Here is a 19,183-nt window from a genome sequence, read left to right on the forward strand (position 1 = left end):
TTGGAGGTGGGAACCCAGTTGAAATAACTCCCTATCAAAAGAAAAAATGCTTGTGGCACCAAAACCGTGAAATTAGCAACATAGGAAATTAGCAAAATAAACAATATCCCACCAAAAGACTAGAGTATTAGAAAAGTGTTCCCTTTGGGATGTAGTGGACATCAGTTGCAATGTGGCAGGAGAAGTGTGGTACTGTTGGAGCCCCCTGAACAGGAAATAAGACTAAGAAAGCCATCAAAACAGATGCGTTTTGCTGCACTTCTCCAGATGAGATGTTGGGGACCAGAGTAGTGGGGCTAAAGTGGGATCTGGGATATGAAGGGTTCATTGAATACTAGTTACAGTCTGTTCTGAAATATATAGAGGTTGTTAGTGGTGGCCACGGCAATGATGTTGTCCTGGGGGTGCCAGGCCGTGTGGAGGATCTTCTTGTTAAAGTCCAGGCTGTCTACACTGATCTCGTCCTTCTTGCGTTTCCCACCTGTGCACACCTTGCGGGGCTTGAGCACAGAGCGAGGCTTACTGCTCTCCCGAGACGCCTCCAGGGTCACATCCTGCCGGTAGCCTCGGTCAAACATCCGGAAGAAGTTGTTGTACGAGCCCGTCATCACAACACTGAGGAGGACAAGGGTGGGGAATGAGACTCAGAGGTAGTGGCAGACTGACAGTGGTTTCACATCGGAGTCTTTCAATCACAGAATCTAACCAACACATTCATTAAAATCAGCCCTTACAACATTCAAGAGTACTGTGGCATGTACACAATGATGTCAAGGGACAGGAACAACAGTCTGTATAATGGCAATCCAGTGGAGTTTGTGCAGGATGGGAAACCTAAATGTGTACGGTGAATGAGTAAAAAAAAAACATGTATTAACAAGCTAATACAGACAGATCCACCTTGAGTACACCATTACAGAAGTAATGCAAGGGGCAGCCTTGAGTTCTGTTTGACAGAGATAAAGGCAGCCTTTGATAAGCGCTAAGTTCAGATGAGGGGACATCCCAATATAGTGTCTTACAGTAGCTACAGTCTTTCTTCTGTAGGCCTAACAGAACATAAAATGACTATGTACAACTTATAAATTAATACAACTATTACTTTGATGAGTAAGTGTCCTCGATGTCCAACATTGATCTGATGTATCGTACCGCATGAACTTCCTGATAAATGTCAGACATCTATTAATATTTAGTGCCTGACCGATATGTGGATGTATTTGGATCAGCGATTAATCCACCGAAAAGGACCAATTTAAGATGCGGAGAAAACGCTCTGGAAAAAAGCTGTTCATAGAATTTGACAATTATTTGGGCATTTTATTACTTGCCCCGAAGAGGGAGCTCTTTATACGGCTATAAGCCTATCTGCCTTGGCGCGGTACAGACTGGACACTTATCACAATGCAACTATACCAGTTGGAGAAGAGAGTGAAACACTGTGAACTAACTGTTAGGCCTACTGCTTCTACGGTGAGTAGATAGAAGCACGCCAGCTAAATAAAGTGGCAAAAATGCACACTGGTCATATACTGTTGCGTGAAGTGTCATGGTAGGGTGTTGGGTGTCATGACAAACAATGGATGTAATGCCCAAATGTGCTAAGAACGTTCAACTCTATGGAAATGTTAACGTTACAGCCCCTTAGTGAAGCAACCTAAATCTGGTGTGTTATATTTGCTCTTCGCGAAGGGTATTCCTCAAGCTCTGCCTTTGTCATTCAAATGTTTTCAGAAACCAAAAAAGCAACATATCAGGTTACAAAGTAGCGCTTCGCTGCTACGTTTTGGGTTGTCACTTGTCAGGGACTGGTCCAAATTCACGTTTCACCACCCCCATTTCTACGACAAGCGCTAACTAGCTGTGTGAGAGTACTTGACGCCGTTCACTGAGGGTTAGCGCTATCTGGAATCCTTGGGACGTCCCTACCCTAACCATTTGAAATGTCAACTTTAATGCGGTAGCGATGTCCCAAGGATGCCGGAGAGCAAGGACAATTCACAGAGGCAACGCTTGGAGCGAGAGGCAGCGCGGTGCCAGCAGTTCATTTTTTGATTGATGTTTTTCCTTTAAGTGACAACTCCCAGAATTCAGTGGCTACAGCCCTAAAAACAGTGATAAATACCAATACATTGAAAATCTGTGCTATGTCATTGTTGTCCAGCTGGCTAGCATGAGGCAGCTCAGTTCTCAGAAGCTAATGTTTTGCTGGAATTAGTGCAGTTTATCCTCCTTTCACTAGAGTAACACAGTTTTTCCATAACAAAACCTCATCTTTCTGGTGCTCTAAAAATTTTATGTGGTGTCCTTAACATTTTAGGGCACAAATCCAAAGCTTCCTTAATCATTTTGATTCTATTATGTCCAGCTATCTGTATTTTATGTTATTTTGTCTTACTGTTTAATTATTCAGATAATGACCCCTAATGAGTCCGCAGATACCTGAAACATTTATTTATTTATGATCTACTTTTGGAATACACCGAATGACTATAAGCAAACACCACGGCCTCATTTGTCAAAAACAAAAAGTTAATAGTAACCATTTATCATAAATGCTCGGCTTCCAAATGTTCTTTCCTCAAATTTAAGAGCATCTTTGAGTATCTTTGTAGGGCTGTTTAAAGCACAATGTAAACAGAAAACGTTTTTTTGATCTCCCCGTTTTCCAGCTATAATAATAAAAACATTGGCAGATATATCGATTATGGTGTATATTTCCACCATAAAATCAGATCCGTATCAGTCGGGCTCAATTCATAGATCCAGTATCAAGTTTAGAATTTATGGCAACTTGACAACCCTCACCTGTCATTTCCATTCCAGCAGCACTCAAACTTATCAAAGATGCAGTCATTCTCATAGAGTGAGCACAGTTTACTCCTGAGGTATTCATGAACCTGTTGGGGGGGAAATGATAGTGAATCAAGACACGAGTACATAATATTTGCACACAAAAAAACAATGGTTCAGTCTAATATAAGCATACCTTCAAATGATAACATTCAAGTGAATGTATCTTTGCTATAAATAAATAAATAAAGACAACAGGACCAAATACAGGACAGGACACATTTACACATAACATCTCCCCCTAGTGGAGGATGTACTTATCAAACGAGAAGTTTAGAGCTGACAAGCAAATTGAATTTTGGATGCAACATCCATGATGATGTCACTACATCCCACCACACAGACATCAGCTGACCTGATAAGTCTCTACTGGACGGGACTCCATGTTGAGGTCCCAGATTTTGACGGTGAGGTAGTCCCGGGTCATCATGTAGCGCCCACTGTGGCTGAACTTGACATCAGAGATGGAGGAGATGATCTCAGAGAAGAATGAGCGGTTGCTTGGATCCTCAGGCTCTTCAAACACTGAATGAAACAACGAGAGGTGTGCTAGCTCAGTCATTTCAATCGAGAAGTCAAAGACAGCAATGGACTGGTGAAGCATCTGCTTCTGAGGTCTCTGAAATTGCTGGGCTTTTCGGTACGTAGTCATTTCAATCATTATGCCACTTTACCTAGTCGTCTCCACAGGGCACAGAATTCTGTCTGAAACTAATATCATGGACTCCACTGTCACCTGCCACTTACGTTTGGAGTGCTGGTCACAGAGAGCTGATGCCCTCATGTCACAGAGGCGGATGGTGCCCTTGCTGCTGCTGTAGACAAAGGTGTTGCACTGGTTAGGATGGAACTCTGCTGCTGTAATCACCTCTGTCAACTCCTCCATGTTAGCTGGCTTGATGTCCACAATGTCTAAGGAGGTCAGGGAGGTCAAGGGCAAACATAACATCTGACACCACAGATAAGAAATGGGGCTCCTGAACTACTCTTGACCCAAAAATGACTAACTGTGCTTTGTTGAACTGTCTCAGTAAAATGAGTAACAGTGCTATCCAAGCAAACTCAATGCATAATTAACCTCTCTGGGCTAGGTGGGACGCTTGCGTCCCACCTACTCAACAGCCAGTGTAATCCCGTGGCGCGATATTCAAATACCTCAAAAATGCAAAAACTTAAATTTTTCAAACATATGACTATTTTACACCATTTTAAAGACAAGACTCTCGTTAATCTAACCATACTGTCCAATTTCAAAAAGGCTTTACAACGAAAGCAAAACATTAGATTATGTCAGCAGAGTACCCAGCCAGATATAATCAGACACCCATTTTTCAAGCTAGCATATAATGTCACATAAACCCAAACCACAGCTAAATGCAGCACTAACCTTTGATGATGTTCATCAGATGACAACCCTAGGACATTGTTATACAATACATGCATGTTTTGTTCAATCAAGTTCATATTTATATCAAAAACCAGCTTTTTACATTAGCATGTGACTAGCATGTGACTAGCATTCCGACCGAACACTGCCGGTGAATTTACTAAATTACTCACGATAAAGGTTCACAAAAAACATAAATTATTTTAAGAATTATAGATACAGAACTCCTCTATGCACTCGATATGTCCGATTTTAAAATAGCTTTTCGGTGAAAGCACATTTTGCAATATTCTAAGTAGATAGCCCGGCATCACAGGGCTAGCTATTTAGACACCCAGCAAGTTTAGCACTCACCAAAGTTAGATTTTCTATAAGAAAAATGTTATTACCTTTGCTGTTCTTCGTCAGAATGCACTCCCAGGACTCCTACTTCAATAACAAATGTTGGTTTGGTCCCAAATAATCCATTGTTATATCCAAATAGCGGCGTTTTGTTCGTGCGTTCAAGACACAATCCGAAAGGGTAAATAAGGGCGACGAGCATGGCGCATTTCGTGACAAAAAAATTCTAAATATTCCATTACCGTACTTCGAAGCATGTCAACCGCTGTTTAAAATCAATTTTTATGCCATTTTTCTCGTAAAAAAGCGATAATATTCCGACCGGGAAATCGTTTTTTATTACAAAGAGAGTGAAAGTAAAAGCATGCTATCCCCTCATGCACGAGCCTCAGTCTAATCGCCCTCTGATAGAGCACTTGCCAAACGCGCTAGTGTGTTTCAGCCTGGGGATGGAATTACATCGTTCAGCTTTTTCCCGCCTTCTGAGAGCCCATGGGAGCCGTAGGAAGTGTCACGTCATGCCAGAGATCCCCTGTATTTGTTAGAGATGATCAAGGAGGGCAAGAAATGGTCAGACAGGCCACTTCCTGTAAGGAATCTTCTCAGGTTTTGGCCTGCCAAATGAGTTCTGTTATACTCACAGACACCATTCAAACAGTTTTAGAAACTTTAGGGTGTTTTCTATCCAAAGCCAATAATTATATGCATATTCTAGTTACTGGGCAGGAGTAGTAACCAGATTAAATCGGGTACGTTTTTTATCCGGCCGTGCAAATACTGCCCCCTAGCCCCAACAGGTTAACAAAAATGTAAAGCATTAAATCAAGATGGAACAAGATCACCAAGAAGACCTTCTGAAGTGCTCATCAGAGACCGAAAGGAAAGTGATGGGGACCAAACAGAGAGGATACTAAAGCTGCGGTCAGTGATCTCCAGGTTCCAGAGGTTGATGCGAAGGTCATCGGCAGACAGGTAGGTCTCACAGTCGCTGTTGACCGAGATGGAGTTGATGTGGTAGGTGTGCCCATTAGCAAACACTCGTCTGGGGCTGGCCTCCACCATCAGGTCCATGGGATGAAACACTGGGACCTATGGTGAAGAGGAAGGAGGAGATTTAGCAGGTTCTCTCTAGCCAGGTGTACGAGTTGTGTGTAGTGTATAGGATGAGGTGTATAGAATGAGTCAATGTTGGTGCATCTGAGTGTGCAGGGTATATGTACGTGAAGGTCTACACACCCGTAGTGTTGTGACAGTGGTGGGGTCTCTGTAACGCCCATCCTCTTCCTTCAGGTTGTACCCCTCTGGTCTCTTGTCCCGTTCACTGATTTTCCACAGCTTTATAGTTTTATCTGCAAGAGAGCACATATGTATGTCAACGCTGCTTCTGCACCAGCAATATATTTCCAGACCTGCCAACACTGTCCAACTTTTTAGAGTCCCAGACGCGCTCAGCAAATTGGAGATTCAACTCGCGCGGATCACACGCACCGAATTGGGGTTCTTTCCCCCGCACGCTTGTGCATGCGCTGTTTGAGTCAGATCACAATTATAGAACTGTACCAAATAGCTAATACCAGACACGCATTCATTCTTCATCACTCAGTCTTCTAAACTCCCAACTCCATTTAATGCCAAGATGTTTACATTTTTATTTTGGATTATACTTTTGTAATGTTTTTTGTGAAGTGGATCATAATTATAGTTACAATCTATCAGGTTGCGTGGAAAATACAACTAATGGGACGCAGAATTAAACATCACACAAACGCGACCAGTTATTTTTTGGTATTTGCATTTCATTTCTTTCACTAGCAAATGCGAGTGAACTGCTTGCGAGCCCACTGAATGTCCATCTTAGGTTCGCTGACGTTAGCTTGAGACAACGTGTTTACCTTTCCACAACACATGGAGTCAAAAAGGGATTTGTCCATGTGTTTATGTACAGCTGACAGTCAGCAAACTCAGCATCACAACAAACAGGAGGAGGAGGAGGGGCAGACACCGGGTAGCTACGTCCAATAATGACGTATTCATCTCCATGTGCGTTGACACAAACACCATACATGTATGTGTGTTGCAGCTCGAGAATCAGGATGTTAGATTTACTCAGCGGATGTATTTTTTTATTAAAACGTTAAAAAAAAATTAAAAAAAATAAATCGATATTTATTTAAATCAGGCCCTATTCATTTCTGCGTACTTTTAACTCGGATCTCGTACCTGCGTACATGGACAGAGAAGTGTGTAGTTGATACGCAAAATGCGTGCATGTTGGCAGGTCTGTATTTCCGTTGCTCCCTCTCCTATTCAAAACATACAAATGAGTCAACGTAATTAACAGCTTCTCTAGAGTCCTGTCAGGTCCCCCAACAGAGGAAAGGGCTGGGTAAGGCTACATGCACATAACGCTCTACTGACCATTGGTGGACAAGAGGAACTGTGCAGCGTTCTTCTGAGGCAGCCACCGGATCTTGTTGATCTTCTCCTCGATCTCAAGGCTCTTCAGGTAGTCAAACTCAGGCTCGTGGCTCTGGAAGGTGCTGTAAACATTGTACTCTCCACGGCACTGTGGCTGGTTCTTACTCTGCTCCATGACAACATGCATAACACAGTCATGTCAAAAATAAATACACTACTGAGACGAGACTCTGTCCAGTGTTTAATTACTGTGGACTGTGTTGAGCAGTAACCTCCACTTACCTCTAGCTCCTGCTGAAAGATGACAACGCGGCCCCCCTTGTCCCCAGTGGCTAGTAGCTCCCCAGAGTGATTGAATTCCACAGTGGATATGATGTCAGCTGTCACAAATAACATGGAAATTAGTAGGTTCAATTGCTTATTGCTAAATAATAGAAGGATCAACATTTGTAATGTTTTGGGGGTACAGGGCATTCGGAAGGTATTCAGATCCCTTGACTTTTTCCACATTTTGATACATTACAGCCTTATTCTAAAATGGACTACATTATTCCACCCCCCTCAATCTACATACAATAACCCATAATGAAAAATCAAACCGTTTTTTATTTTTGGGGGGTAAAATAAATAAATAATTTACACAAGTACTCAAACCCTTTGCTATGAGACTCGAAATTGAGCTCAGGTGCATCCTGTTTCCATTGATCATCCTTGAGATGTTTCTACAACTTGGAGTCCACCTGTGGTAAATTCAATTGATTGGACATGATTTGGAAAGTTACACACCTGTCTATATAAAAGGTCCCACAGTTGACAGTGCATGTCAGAGCAAAAACTAAGCCATGAGGTCTAAGGAATTGTCCGTAGAGCTCAGAGACAGGATTGCGTCTAGGCGCAGATCTGGGGAAGAACACAGTGGCCTCCATCATTCTTAAATGGAAGAAGTTTGGAACCACCAAGACTCTTCCTAGAGCTGGCCGCACGGCCAAACAAGGGAGAAGGACCTTGGTCGGGGAGGCGACCAAAAACCCAATGTCACTCTGACAGAGCTCCTGAGTTCCTCTGTGGAGATGGGAGAACCTTCCAGAAGGACAACCATCTCTGCAGCACTTCATCAATCAGACCTTTATGGGCGAATGGCCAGACGAAAACCACTCCTCAGTAAAAGGCACGACAGCCCGCTTGGACTTTGCCAAAAGGAATCTAAAGACTCTCAGGCCATGAGAAACACTCTCTGGTCTGATGAAACCAAGATTGAACTCTTTGGCCTGATTGCCAAGCGTCACTTCTGGAAGAAACCTGGCGCCTTCCCTACAGTGAAGCATGGTGGTGGCAGCATCATGCGTGTGGATGTTTTTCGGTGGCAGTGACTGGGAGACTAGTCAGGATTGAGGGAACGATGAACGGAGCAAAGTAGAGAGAGATCTTTGATGAAAATCTGCTCCAGAGTGTTCAGGACCTCAGACTGGGGAGAAGGTTCAGCTTCCAACAGGACAATGACCCTAAGTAGGCAGCCAAGACAATGCAGGAGTGGCTTCGGTACAAGCCTCTGCATGTCTGAGTGAAAATTGCTGTGCAGCGATGCTCCCCATCCAACCTGACAGAGCTTGAGAGGATCTGCAGAGAAGAATGGGAGAAACTCCCCAAATACAGGTGTGCCAAGCTTGTGGTGTCATATGCAAGAAGACTTGATGTAATCACTGCCAAAGGTGCTTGAACAAAGTATTGTGTAAAGGGTCTTAATACTTAAGTAAATGTAACACTTAAGTCTACTTTTTTTTGTTATACATATGCAAAAACTTTTTTTTTTTTTTTACTTTTTGCTTTGTCATCATGGGGTATTGTGTGTAGATTGATGAGGGGGGAAAACTATTTTGTCAATTTTAGAACAAAGCTGTAATGTAACAAAATGTGGAAAAAGTCAAGGGGTCTGAATACTTTCCAAATGCACTGTAATCTAGCTCCCTGTTGTGCCACACTGATTTCTCAACTACGGAGCCTAACTACTAGCGTATATCTCATTTTGTGAAGTTGTGGAAAGCAAGATGTACATAACCACCCCAGAGGGAAAATGTAAAACAAACGTAATATCTGCAGCTAACCACTTCCATAGAAGTTGTTAGCTCCACTCAACAATCTCTCCCTTGTTGACAGAGGTTGGCACAAGCCTGATAATGTAGGGTTGTGCAGTGCTATCTCCCATATAATAGGAGTTCTATGGAGGTGCTTGACCTCTGCTCCTGCCACAGCCACACACTGCCTCCCCACACCTCCAATAAACAGACAAAGGGGAAAGGAAACAAGCAGAAAGAAACTATTTTGCAGCAGCATGAACACCGTTGAAGAACCCACATAGCCACAGTCTGAGTCTTGCTTTTGTATGTCTGAAAGTGTGTGATAAACAAAAAGGGACAGGCACACACAGATTCTGACCTAAACCGTTTTGTTATGCTTGTTCTCAGATTCTGACCTAATCCGTTTTGTTATGCTTGTTCTCAGATTCTGACCTAATCCGTTTTGTTATGCTTGTTCTCAGATTCTGACCTAAACCGTTTTGTTATGCTTGTTCTCAGATTCTGACCTAAACCGTTTTGTTATGCTTGTTCTCAGATTCTGACCTAATCCGTTTTGTTATGCTTGTTCTCAGATTCTGACCTAATCCGTTTTGTTATGCTTGTTCTCAGATTCTGACCTAATCCGTTTTGTTATGCTTGTTCTCAGATTCTGACCTAATCCGTTTTGTTATGCTTGTTCTCAGATTCTGACCTAAACCGTTTTGTTATGCTTGTTCTCAGATTCTGACCTAATCCGTTTTGTTATGCTTGTTCTCAGATTCTGACCTAATCCGTTTTGTTATGCTTGTTCTCAGGCAAAGCCTGTACTGTAAACAGAATCTTGTAATGTGCACACATGATCAAGCACACTCAGCTCTAGCCATTCATACACTTCAACAGAGGTCACCCAACACGATCTTACCTTTCCATTGGGACACACAATCAATAAAAAAAAAGAAGTGTCATGCCCCTTTATTTGTGGACATGTTTTGGTGGATATATGGTGTTTGGTGAGGAGAAGTGAAAGTGAATCAGGGACTGATTGTCAGTCTGAACATAGTGCCTTCAGAAAGTAGTCATTCCACATCTTGTTGTGTTACAGCCTGAATTCAAAATGGATTAAATAGATGTTTTTCCCTCACCCATCTACATACCATACCCCATAATGACAGAGTGAAAACACGGTTTTAGAACTTTTTGTATTTATTTTCAATAAATGTGCAGACATCTCATTTACGTAAGTATTCACATCCCTGAGTTAATACTTTGTAGAACCACCTTTGGCAGCAATTACAGCTGTGAGTCTTTTGGGGTAAGTCTCTAAGAGCTTGCACACCTGGATTGTAAAATATTTGCCCAATCTTTTTTTAAATTCTTCAAGCTCTGTCAAGTTGATTGTTGATCATTGCTAGACAGTCATTTTCAAGTCTTGCCATAGATTTTTAAGCCAATTTAAGTCAAAACTGTGACTAGGCCACTCAAACATCCAATGTCATCTTGGTAAGAAACTCCAGTGTAGATTTAGCCTTGTGTTTATCGTCTTGCTGACAAAGTGAATTTGTCTCCCAGTGTCTATTGAAAACCAGACAACCAGTTTTTCCTAGGATTTTTCCTGTGCTTATAAGAGGGCACAACACCACCTCTTCCCCCTCAGGAGGCTGAAAAGATTTGGCATCCTCAAAGATTTCTATAGCTGCACCATTGAGAGCACTGGCTGCATCACATCTTGGTATGGCAACTGCTTGGCATCCGGCCGCAAGGCGCTACAGAGGGTAGTGTGTACGGCCCAGTAGAGCACTGGGGCCGAGCTCCCTGCCATCCAGGACCTCTATACCAGGCGTTGTCAGAGAAAGGCCCTAAAAATTGTCAAAGACTCCAGCCACCCAAGTCATAGGGTGTTTTCACATATCATCCTATTTAAAATAACCGATCTCAGTGTTCTTTAAAGTTAACTCTGGGGTAAGAAATAAGCTAAAGAACTGCGTTATCTTTGTATTCACACTTCCCTTTCAATGAGGACTCAACTCTTTTGCCAGTACACTTCACTTATTTGGTGGTCTGAGTCCTCTTTGCATTCACATTGCTGTTTAGAAAGGAACCAATATTTGTCCCCCAACATTCACCCAATGAACTCTGGGTTTTTACAAAGTGCAGGACAAGCCATTGCATCAAAATTACTTATAATCAGTAGCTACATATTGGTAGCTAATAGATTGCGTTTAGTTAAATGACAAATTCTAATCAGAAGATACTATTAACATGTAAATATTATTGGTAACAGAATAAATACCAGAAGATTAACTGCAGATTAAATAATGCTGTAATTGAAAACTGTACACCCAATTTATGCTACTGCCCCTTTAAGATTCTAGAATAGATTTTGTACCCCATGTTGTCTTCTCACTCTAGCATTTTGCTCTAGTCCAGGAGAGGTGGATGCAGCCTTCCAACAGGGGGAAGGCCAGCATAGGGGTCCAAGGTTTTCTGGGTATTTTGTTGTTTTTAACGTTTTTTTCTTTTCTTTATATTTTATTACTCTGACCTTTCAGCACACTGGCCATGTGATCATACTAACATTCATTTCTGATTACTATGACTGCCTAATTCACATACTCTAGGCTCCACATGCTTTATTAGCTGGAACGTGAAAGGAATTAACCAGGTGGTAAAGCGTAGCCGAGTGTATGCTCACCTTAAGTCCATAAGTCCGAACATTGTTTATCTCCGGTCCAGCGAACACTTCAAACTAAAGAGAGGATGGGTAGACCAAATATTTCACTCCAACTTTGGTGCTAAGGGGCAGCCATCCTTATCAGAAAAGACACCCCGTTTGTCTCCTCCAAAGTAATTTCAGATACTAATGGAAGATATATTATAGTGATGGGGAAATTGTTTAGCACACAGGTTATTCTGGCTAACCTCTATGGTCCTAATTGGGATGACGCTCAATTTCTCTCTGACCTCATCACAATACTTCCCGACCTTAACTCTCATCATTTGATATTGGGCGGAGATTTCAAATTGTGTATTGCATCCAAGTCTAGACAGATCCAGACCGAAGCCCAACAATGTAATTTCAAAATCAGGCGCAGTAATGAAATCATTTCTAGAATCCTATAATTTGTCTGATCCATGGAGGAGGAATCCCACTGCTAAACAGTACTCCCTTTTTCTCCAGTCCACCGCTCAAACTCTAGGATTGACTTTTTCCTGCTGGACAATAGAATTCGTCCTTTTGTAACTAATAGCCAACATCACAGTATCATTATTTCAGACCATAGCCCTGTCCAGCTAGATATCTGCTTTCTGGACAGTATTGTCACAACGCGTGTGGCGACTTGACCCACTACTACTACCCTGTAGTGCCTTTAAAAAAAAACATAACTCACATTGATGTCTTTTTACAGATCAACCGCACCCCTGACGTGTCTCACTTTACTGTGTGGGAGTCGTTAAAAGTATATCTAAAGGGGCCAAATCCCGAAGGGCCAGCATCCGAGTCACCTCTTCACTGTTGACGTTGAGACTGGTGTTTTGCGGGTACTATTTAATGAAGCTGCCAGTTGAGGACTTGAGGCGTCTGTTTCTCAAACTAGACACTAATGAACTTGTCCTCTTGCTCAGTTGTGCACCGGGGCCTCCCACTCTTTCTATTCTGGTTAGAGCCAGTTTGCACTGTTCTGTGAAGAGAGCAGTACACAGCGTTGTACAAGATCTTCAGTTTCTTGGCAATTTCTCACATGGAATAGCCTTCACTTCCCAGAACAAGAATACACTGACGAGTTTCAGAAGAAAGCTCTTTGTTTCTGGCCATTTTGAGCCTGTAATCGAACCCACAAATGCTGATGCTCCAGATACTCAATTAGTCTAAAGAAGGACAGTTTTATTGCTTCTTTAAAATCAGCGCAACAGTTTTCAGCTGTGCTAACATAATTGGAAAAGGGTGTCGTAATGATCAATTAGCCTTTTAAATGATAAACTTGGATTAGCTAACAATGTGCCATTGGAACACAGGAGTGATGGTTGCTGATAATGCGCCTCTGTAGATATTCCATTAAAATAAAAATCTGCCGTTTCCAGTTACAATAGTCATTTACAACATTAACAATGTCTACACTGTATTTCTGGTCAATTTGATGTTATTTTAAAAATGGACAAAAAAAAAAGAAGGTGCTTTTCTTTCAAAAACAAGGACATTTCTAAGTGACCCCAAACTTTTGAACGGTAGTGTAGGTGGCGAGCTACCCGATGATATATGGCAAAGTGTTGAGCGTATCCTTACATAATTTTGCATAAGGCATGGGCTTATTCAGTTTAAGGTTTACACCGTCTCCATTACTGAAATGACAGATTGGCAAAAATATACCCAAATGTTGACCAAGTGTTTGAGATGCCACCAGAGTCCAGCGACTGTGGGACACGTTTTGGTCATGCCAATATTTGAGTGGCCTCTGGGACCCCTTTGAGGCATTCTCACATGTGTAATACAACTGTTAGCCCCAACCGGGTCACTGACATTTTTGTCCAGAAAGTGAATATGGGAACAATATTTCTAAATTAATGTTAAAAATGGTCCATGGGGATCTAAAGAATAATCCTGTCATACTGATTTTAATTTTGTGATGTCATTAAAAACTGTATAACTAAAATACTAACTTAGGAAGGAAACACATTCTAGCTGTGAAGTTTCCATCCAACAGGAGGTTAACCTGTTAGGGCTAGGGGGCAGTATTTGCACGGCTGGATAAAAAAAATGTACCAGATTTAATCTGGTTACTAATCCTACCCAGTAACTAGAATATGCATATACTTATTATATATGGATAGAAAACACCCTAAAGTTTCTAAAACTGTTTGAATGGTGTCTGTGAGTATAACAGAACTCATTTGGCAGGCAAAACCCTGAGACATTTTCTGACAGGAAGTGGATACCTGATGTGTTGTATTACCTTTAAACCTATGCCATTGAAAAACACAGGGGCTGAGGAATATTTTGGCACTTCCTATTGCTTCCACTAGATGTCACCAGCCTTTACAAAGTGTTTTGAGTCTTCTGGAGGGAGATCTGACCGAACAAGAGCCATGGAACGATGATGGCCCATTAGACACCTGGCGCGCGAGTTCATGTTGGGTACCCTCGTTCCAATACGTTATAAAAGAGAATGCATTCGTCCACCTTGAATATTATTCACGTTCTGGTTAAAAAAGGCCCTAATGATTTATGCTATACAACGTTTGACATGTTTGAACGAACGTAAATATATTTTTTCCCCTCGTTCATGAAGTGAAGTCCGGCGGGCTTAGATCATGTGCTAACAAGACGGAGATTTTTGGACATAAATGATGAGCTTTTTTGAACAAAACTACATTCGTTATGGACCTGTGATACCTGGAAGTGACATCTGATGAAGAGAATCAAAGGTAATGGATTATTTACATAGTATTTTCGATTTTAGATCTCCCCAACATGACGGCTAGTCTGTATCGCAACGCGTATTTTTCTGGGCGCAGTGCTCAGATTATTGCAAAGTGTGATTTCCCAGTAAGGTTATTTTTAAATCTGGCAAGTTGATTGCTTTCAAGAGATGTAAATCTATAATTCTTTAAATGACAATATAATATTTTACCAATGTTTTCTAATTTTAATTATTTCATTTCTGGTGCTGACTTGACTGCCGGTTATTGGACTGTAACGATTTCCTCAACATCAATGCCATAGTAAAACGCTGTTTTTGGATATAAATATGAACTTGATAGAACTAAAAATGCATGCATTGTCTAACATAATGTCCTAGGAGTGTCATCTGATGGAGATTGTAAAAGGTTAGTGCATCATTTTAGCTGGTTTTATGGTTTTGGTGACCCTGTCTTTGAATTGACAAAACATTACACACAACTCTTGTAAATGTACTGTCCTAACATACTCTAAATTTATGCTTTCGCCGTAAAACCTTTTTGAAATCGTAAAACGTGGTTAGATTAAGGAGATGTTTATCTTTCAAAGGGTGTAAAATAGTTGTATGTTTGAAAAATTTGAATTTTGACATTTATTTGGATTCAAATTTGCCGCTCTTGAAATGCACCTGCTGTTGATGGAGTGCACCACGGGTGGGACGCTTGCGTCCCACCTAGCCCATAGAGGTTAATACAATAAGAAGAACCATTAAACTATGTGTGTTATGATAGGAATGTGATTTGTTTTCTGATGAGATAATGTTTTTTCCATGTCCGCTGCACATGAACTAAGACACACCCCTAATGAGGTCAGAAGAGCATGTCAGTGTGATGGAACCGCCTTTCCGACCAGTGTGCTTAAAAGGACTCGCTAAGAATTAACATATCAGACAAGAAAATGTGAGACGGTAGATGGACAGGGTGAGCTGAACGTTATGAAATAGTTGGAAACTTTGAAAACCAACACGAGGTGAGAAATTAACCCCCACTACAAGACCAGAAACATTCAGTCTGCAGCTGTGCATGAAAAAGTGGTCCTAGAACTTTGACTAAAGACAAGATGGGAAGGAAGAAATCACATCTCAGACAATCACTGGTGCATTTTAGTCTGTTCTATTTGAACCCTCCACAACTAAAGGACATTGTGACCTCTGGTAGACAAGCCTTATAAGGAAACGTGAACTACAACTACCCCGTCCCCATAGACGGGTTGATTGGTTCAACAGAGAGAGGACAAACAAAGACATCTACACATACATATATACAATGCATTTCTTATCCAAATGGGCGGTGGACAGGGTGCTAAGTATTCTGAATACTTTGAGGGTAGTTTCCAAATGTACGATAAGTCTCTCCCTCTATCGACCCCTCCCTCTCCATATGTGTAACATGCTGTCATATCTTGTCAGTCCACTAGGGACTTTTGTATCATGTACAGTGCCTTGCAAAAGTATTCATCCACCTTGGTGTTTTTCCTATTTTGTTGCATTACAACCTGTAATTAAATTGATTTTTATTTGGATTTCATGTAATGGACATAGACAAAATAGTCCAAATTTATGAAGTGAAAAAAAATTACTTGTTTAAAAAAAAAAGTAAACTGAAACGTGGTACATGCTTATGTATATACCCCCTTTGCTATGAAGCCCCTAAATAAGATCTGGTGCAACCAATTACCTTCAGAAGTCACATAATTAGATTGCGCACTGGTGGACTTTAAGTGTCACATGATCTCAGTATAATATATCCCACATACATCGGTTCTGAAAGGCCCCAGAGTCTGCACCATGAAGACCAAGGAGCTCTGCGAACAGGTCAGGGACAAAGTTGTGGAGAAGTACAGATCAGGGTTATAAAAATAAACTTTCAACATCCCACGGAGCACCATTAAAGCCATTATTTAAAAAAATGGAAAGAATATGGCACCACAACAAACCTGCCAACAGAGGGCCGCCCACCAAAACTCACAGACCAGGCAAAGAGGGCATTAATCAGAGGGGCAACAAAGAGACCAAAGATAACCCTGAAGGAACTGGAAAGCCCTACAGCTGAGATTGGAGTATCTGTCCATAGGACCACTTCAAGCCGTACTCTACACAGAGCTGGGCTTTACGGAAGAGTGTCCAGAAACAAAGCCATTGCTTAAAGAAAGAAATTAGCAACCACGTTTGGTGTTCACCAAAGGCATATGGAAGAAGGTACTCTGGTCAGATGAGACTAAAATATAGCTTTTTGGCCATTAAGGAAAATGCTATGTCTGGCGCAAACCCAACACTCCTCATGACCCCGATAACACCATCCCCACAGTGAAGCACGGTGGTGCCAGCATCATGCTATGGGGATGTTTTTCCATCGGCAGGGACTGGGAAACTGGTCAGATTGAAGGAATGATGGATGACGCTAAATACAGGGAAATTCTTGAGGGAAACCTGTTTCAGTCTTCCAGAGATTTGAGAATGGGACGGAGGTTCACCTTCCAGCAGGACAATGACCCTAAGTATACTGCTAAAGCAACACTCGAGTGGTTAAAGGGGAAACATTTACATGTCTTGGAATGGCCTAGTTAAAGCCCAGACCTCAATCCAATTGAGAATCTGTGGTATGACTTAAAGATTGCTGTACACCTGCGGAACCCATCCGACTTGAATGAGCTAGAGCAGTTTGCCTTGAAGAATGGGCAAAAATTCCAGTGGCTAGATGTGCCAAGCTTATAGAGACATACCCCCAAGAGACTTGCAGCTGTAATTGCTGCAAAAGGTGGCTCCACAAAGTATTGACTTTAGGGGGGGGGGGGGGGGGGGGGTGAATAGTTATGCACGCTCAAGTTCTGTTTTTTTTTGTCTTATTTCACAATGAAAAATATTTTGCATCTGCAAAGTGGTAGGCATGTTGTGTAAATCAAATGATACAAACCCCCCCAAAACAATACATTTTAATTCCCGGTTTTAAGGCAACAAAATAGGAAAAATGCCAAGGGGGTGAATACTTTCGCAAGCCAGTAAGTGTATATATATATATAAGCCAGTAAGTAAGTAAGTAAGTATGTATGTATATATATATATATATATATATATATATATATATATATATATATATATATATATATATATATATATATATATATATATATATATATATATATATGTATATATATATATATATATATATATATATATATATATATATATATATATATATGTGTGTGTGTGTATGTATATATATATATATGTATATATATATATATGTGTATATGTATGTATATGTATGCATGTCATTTACTAATCATTACCTACACACACACACATATATATATATATATATATACACACACACACACACGTATATATCATCTTGAGTTTAATTCGGGAGATGGTAACTCGTTAAACAACTTCTTCGGTGGTGCCCCAAATTCCTAATGAGTTAATTGTTACATGATTAATAATAATTAAAAAAAAAAAAAAAAGGTAAAATAATATTTTTGACTCATCACATATGCTGCTGTTACTTTTTTATCTTTCCTGTTGCTTAGTCACTGTATCCCTACCTATTTGTACATAACCACCTCAAAATTACCTTATACCCCTGCAGACTCAGTACGGGTACTCCGTGTATATAGCCAAGTTTTCCTTACTCATTGTGTATTTATTCCCTGTGTAATCCCTGTGGCTCAGTTGATAGAGCATGGTGTGTGCAACGCCAGGGTTGTGGGTTCGATTCCCACGGGGGGCCAGTACAAAAAAAATAAAAAATGCATGAAATGAAATGTAAGAAATGTATGCATTCATTACTGTAAGTCGCTCTGGATAAGAGCGTCTGCTAAATGACTAAAATGTAAAATGTAATTATTATATATATTTTTTCTCTGCATTGTTGGGAATAGCTAGTAAGTAAGCATTTCACTGTTAGTCTACACCTGTTGTTTACCAAGCATGTAACAAATACAACTTGATTTGAGTGCATTCAGGACAAAAACTTACTTTCTTTGCCACATTTTTTGGAGTATTACTTAAATTCCTATTTACAAACAGGATGCATGTTTTGGAATATTTGTATACTATACAGGCTTTCTTTTCATTTTGTTATTTAGGTTCATATTGTGGAGTAACTATACTGAACAATAATGTTCCATACTCACAAAAAGCTTATTTGTCTCAGATTTTGGGCACAAACTTATTTACATCCCTGTTAATGAGCATTTATCCTTTGCCAAGATAATCCATCCACCTGACAGGTGAGCAGTTTCCTTCCTCTTCGGCAACGGAGTTATAAAGGATGCCTGTATTGATTTTTAAAACACATCTACTAATCGGTGCCCTAATTTGCAAGGCATTGAAAAACCTCCCTTGCCTTTGTGCTTGAAATTCACTACTTGACTGAGGGACTGTAATATTAATGCGTAAACATACCGAATTGTAATAGGATGCATTTTACCACTGTTATCATACTGCGCTGATTGGTTAAGACCACCCAGGTGGTGAGGTCATCTTCACCACCTGGGTGGTCCCGTGTGGCTCAGTCCCGTGTGGCTCAGTTGGTAGAGCATGGTGTTTGCAACGCCAAGGTTGTGGGTTCGATTCCCACGGGGGACCAGTACGGAGAAAAAAATTGTATGAAATGTATGCATTCACTACTGTAAGTCGCTCTGGATAAGAGCGTCTGCTAAATTACTAAAATG

General features: G+C 40.9%; 1 protein-coding gene across 1 annotated transcript in view; it reads right to left on the minus strand.

Moving 5' to 3' along the window:
• The window catches only part of LOC106579878 (serine/threonine-protein phosphatase 2A 55 kDa regulatory subunit B alpha isoform), a 29,741-nt gene continuing 10,558 nt past the window's right edge, over positions 1–19,183 (minus strand). Inside the window, exons 3-10 of the mRNA XM_014160206.3 lie at positions 7,283–7,380; positions 7,001–7,166; positions 5,819–5,931; positions 5,494–5,671; positions 3,601–3,765; positions 3,209–3,378; positions 2,809–2,900; positions 1–615 (exon numbers count right to left, since the gene is read on the minus strand). Coding sequence (XP_014015681.1) covers positions 339–615; positions 2,809–2,900; positions 3,209–3,378; positions 3,601–3,765; positions 5,494–5,671; positions 5,819–5,931; positions 7,001–7,166; positions 7,283–7,380 — 1,259 coding nt within the window. The 3' untranslated portion in view covers positions 1–338. The remainder of the gene's footprint in view (positions 616–2,808; positions 2,901–3,208; positions 3,379–3,600; positions 3,766–5,493; positions 5,672–5,818; positions 5,932–7,000; positions 7,167–7,282; positions 7,381–19,183) is intronic.

This window comes from Salmo salar, chromosome 20 (genome assembly GCF_965601325.2).
Source record: "Salmo salar chromosome 20, fSalSal1, whole genome shotgun sequence".
NCBI lineage: Eukaryota > Metazoa > Chordata > Actinopteri > Salmoniformes > Salmonidae > Salmo > Salmo salar.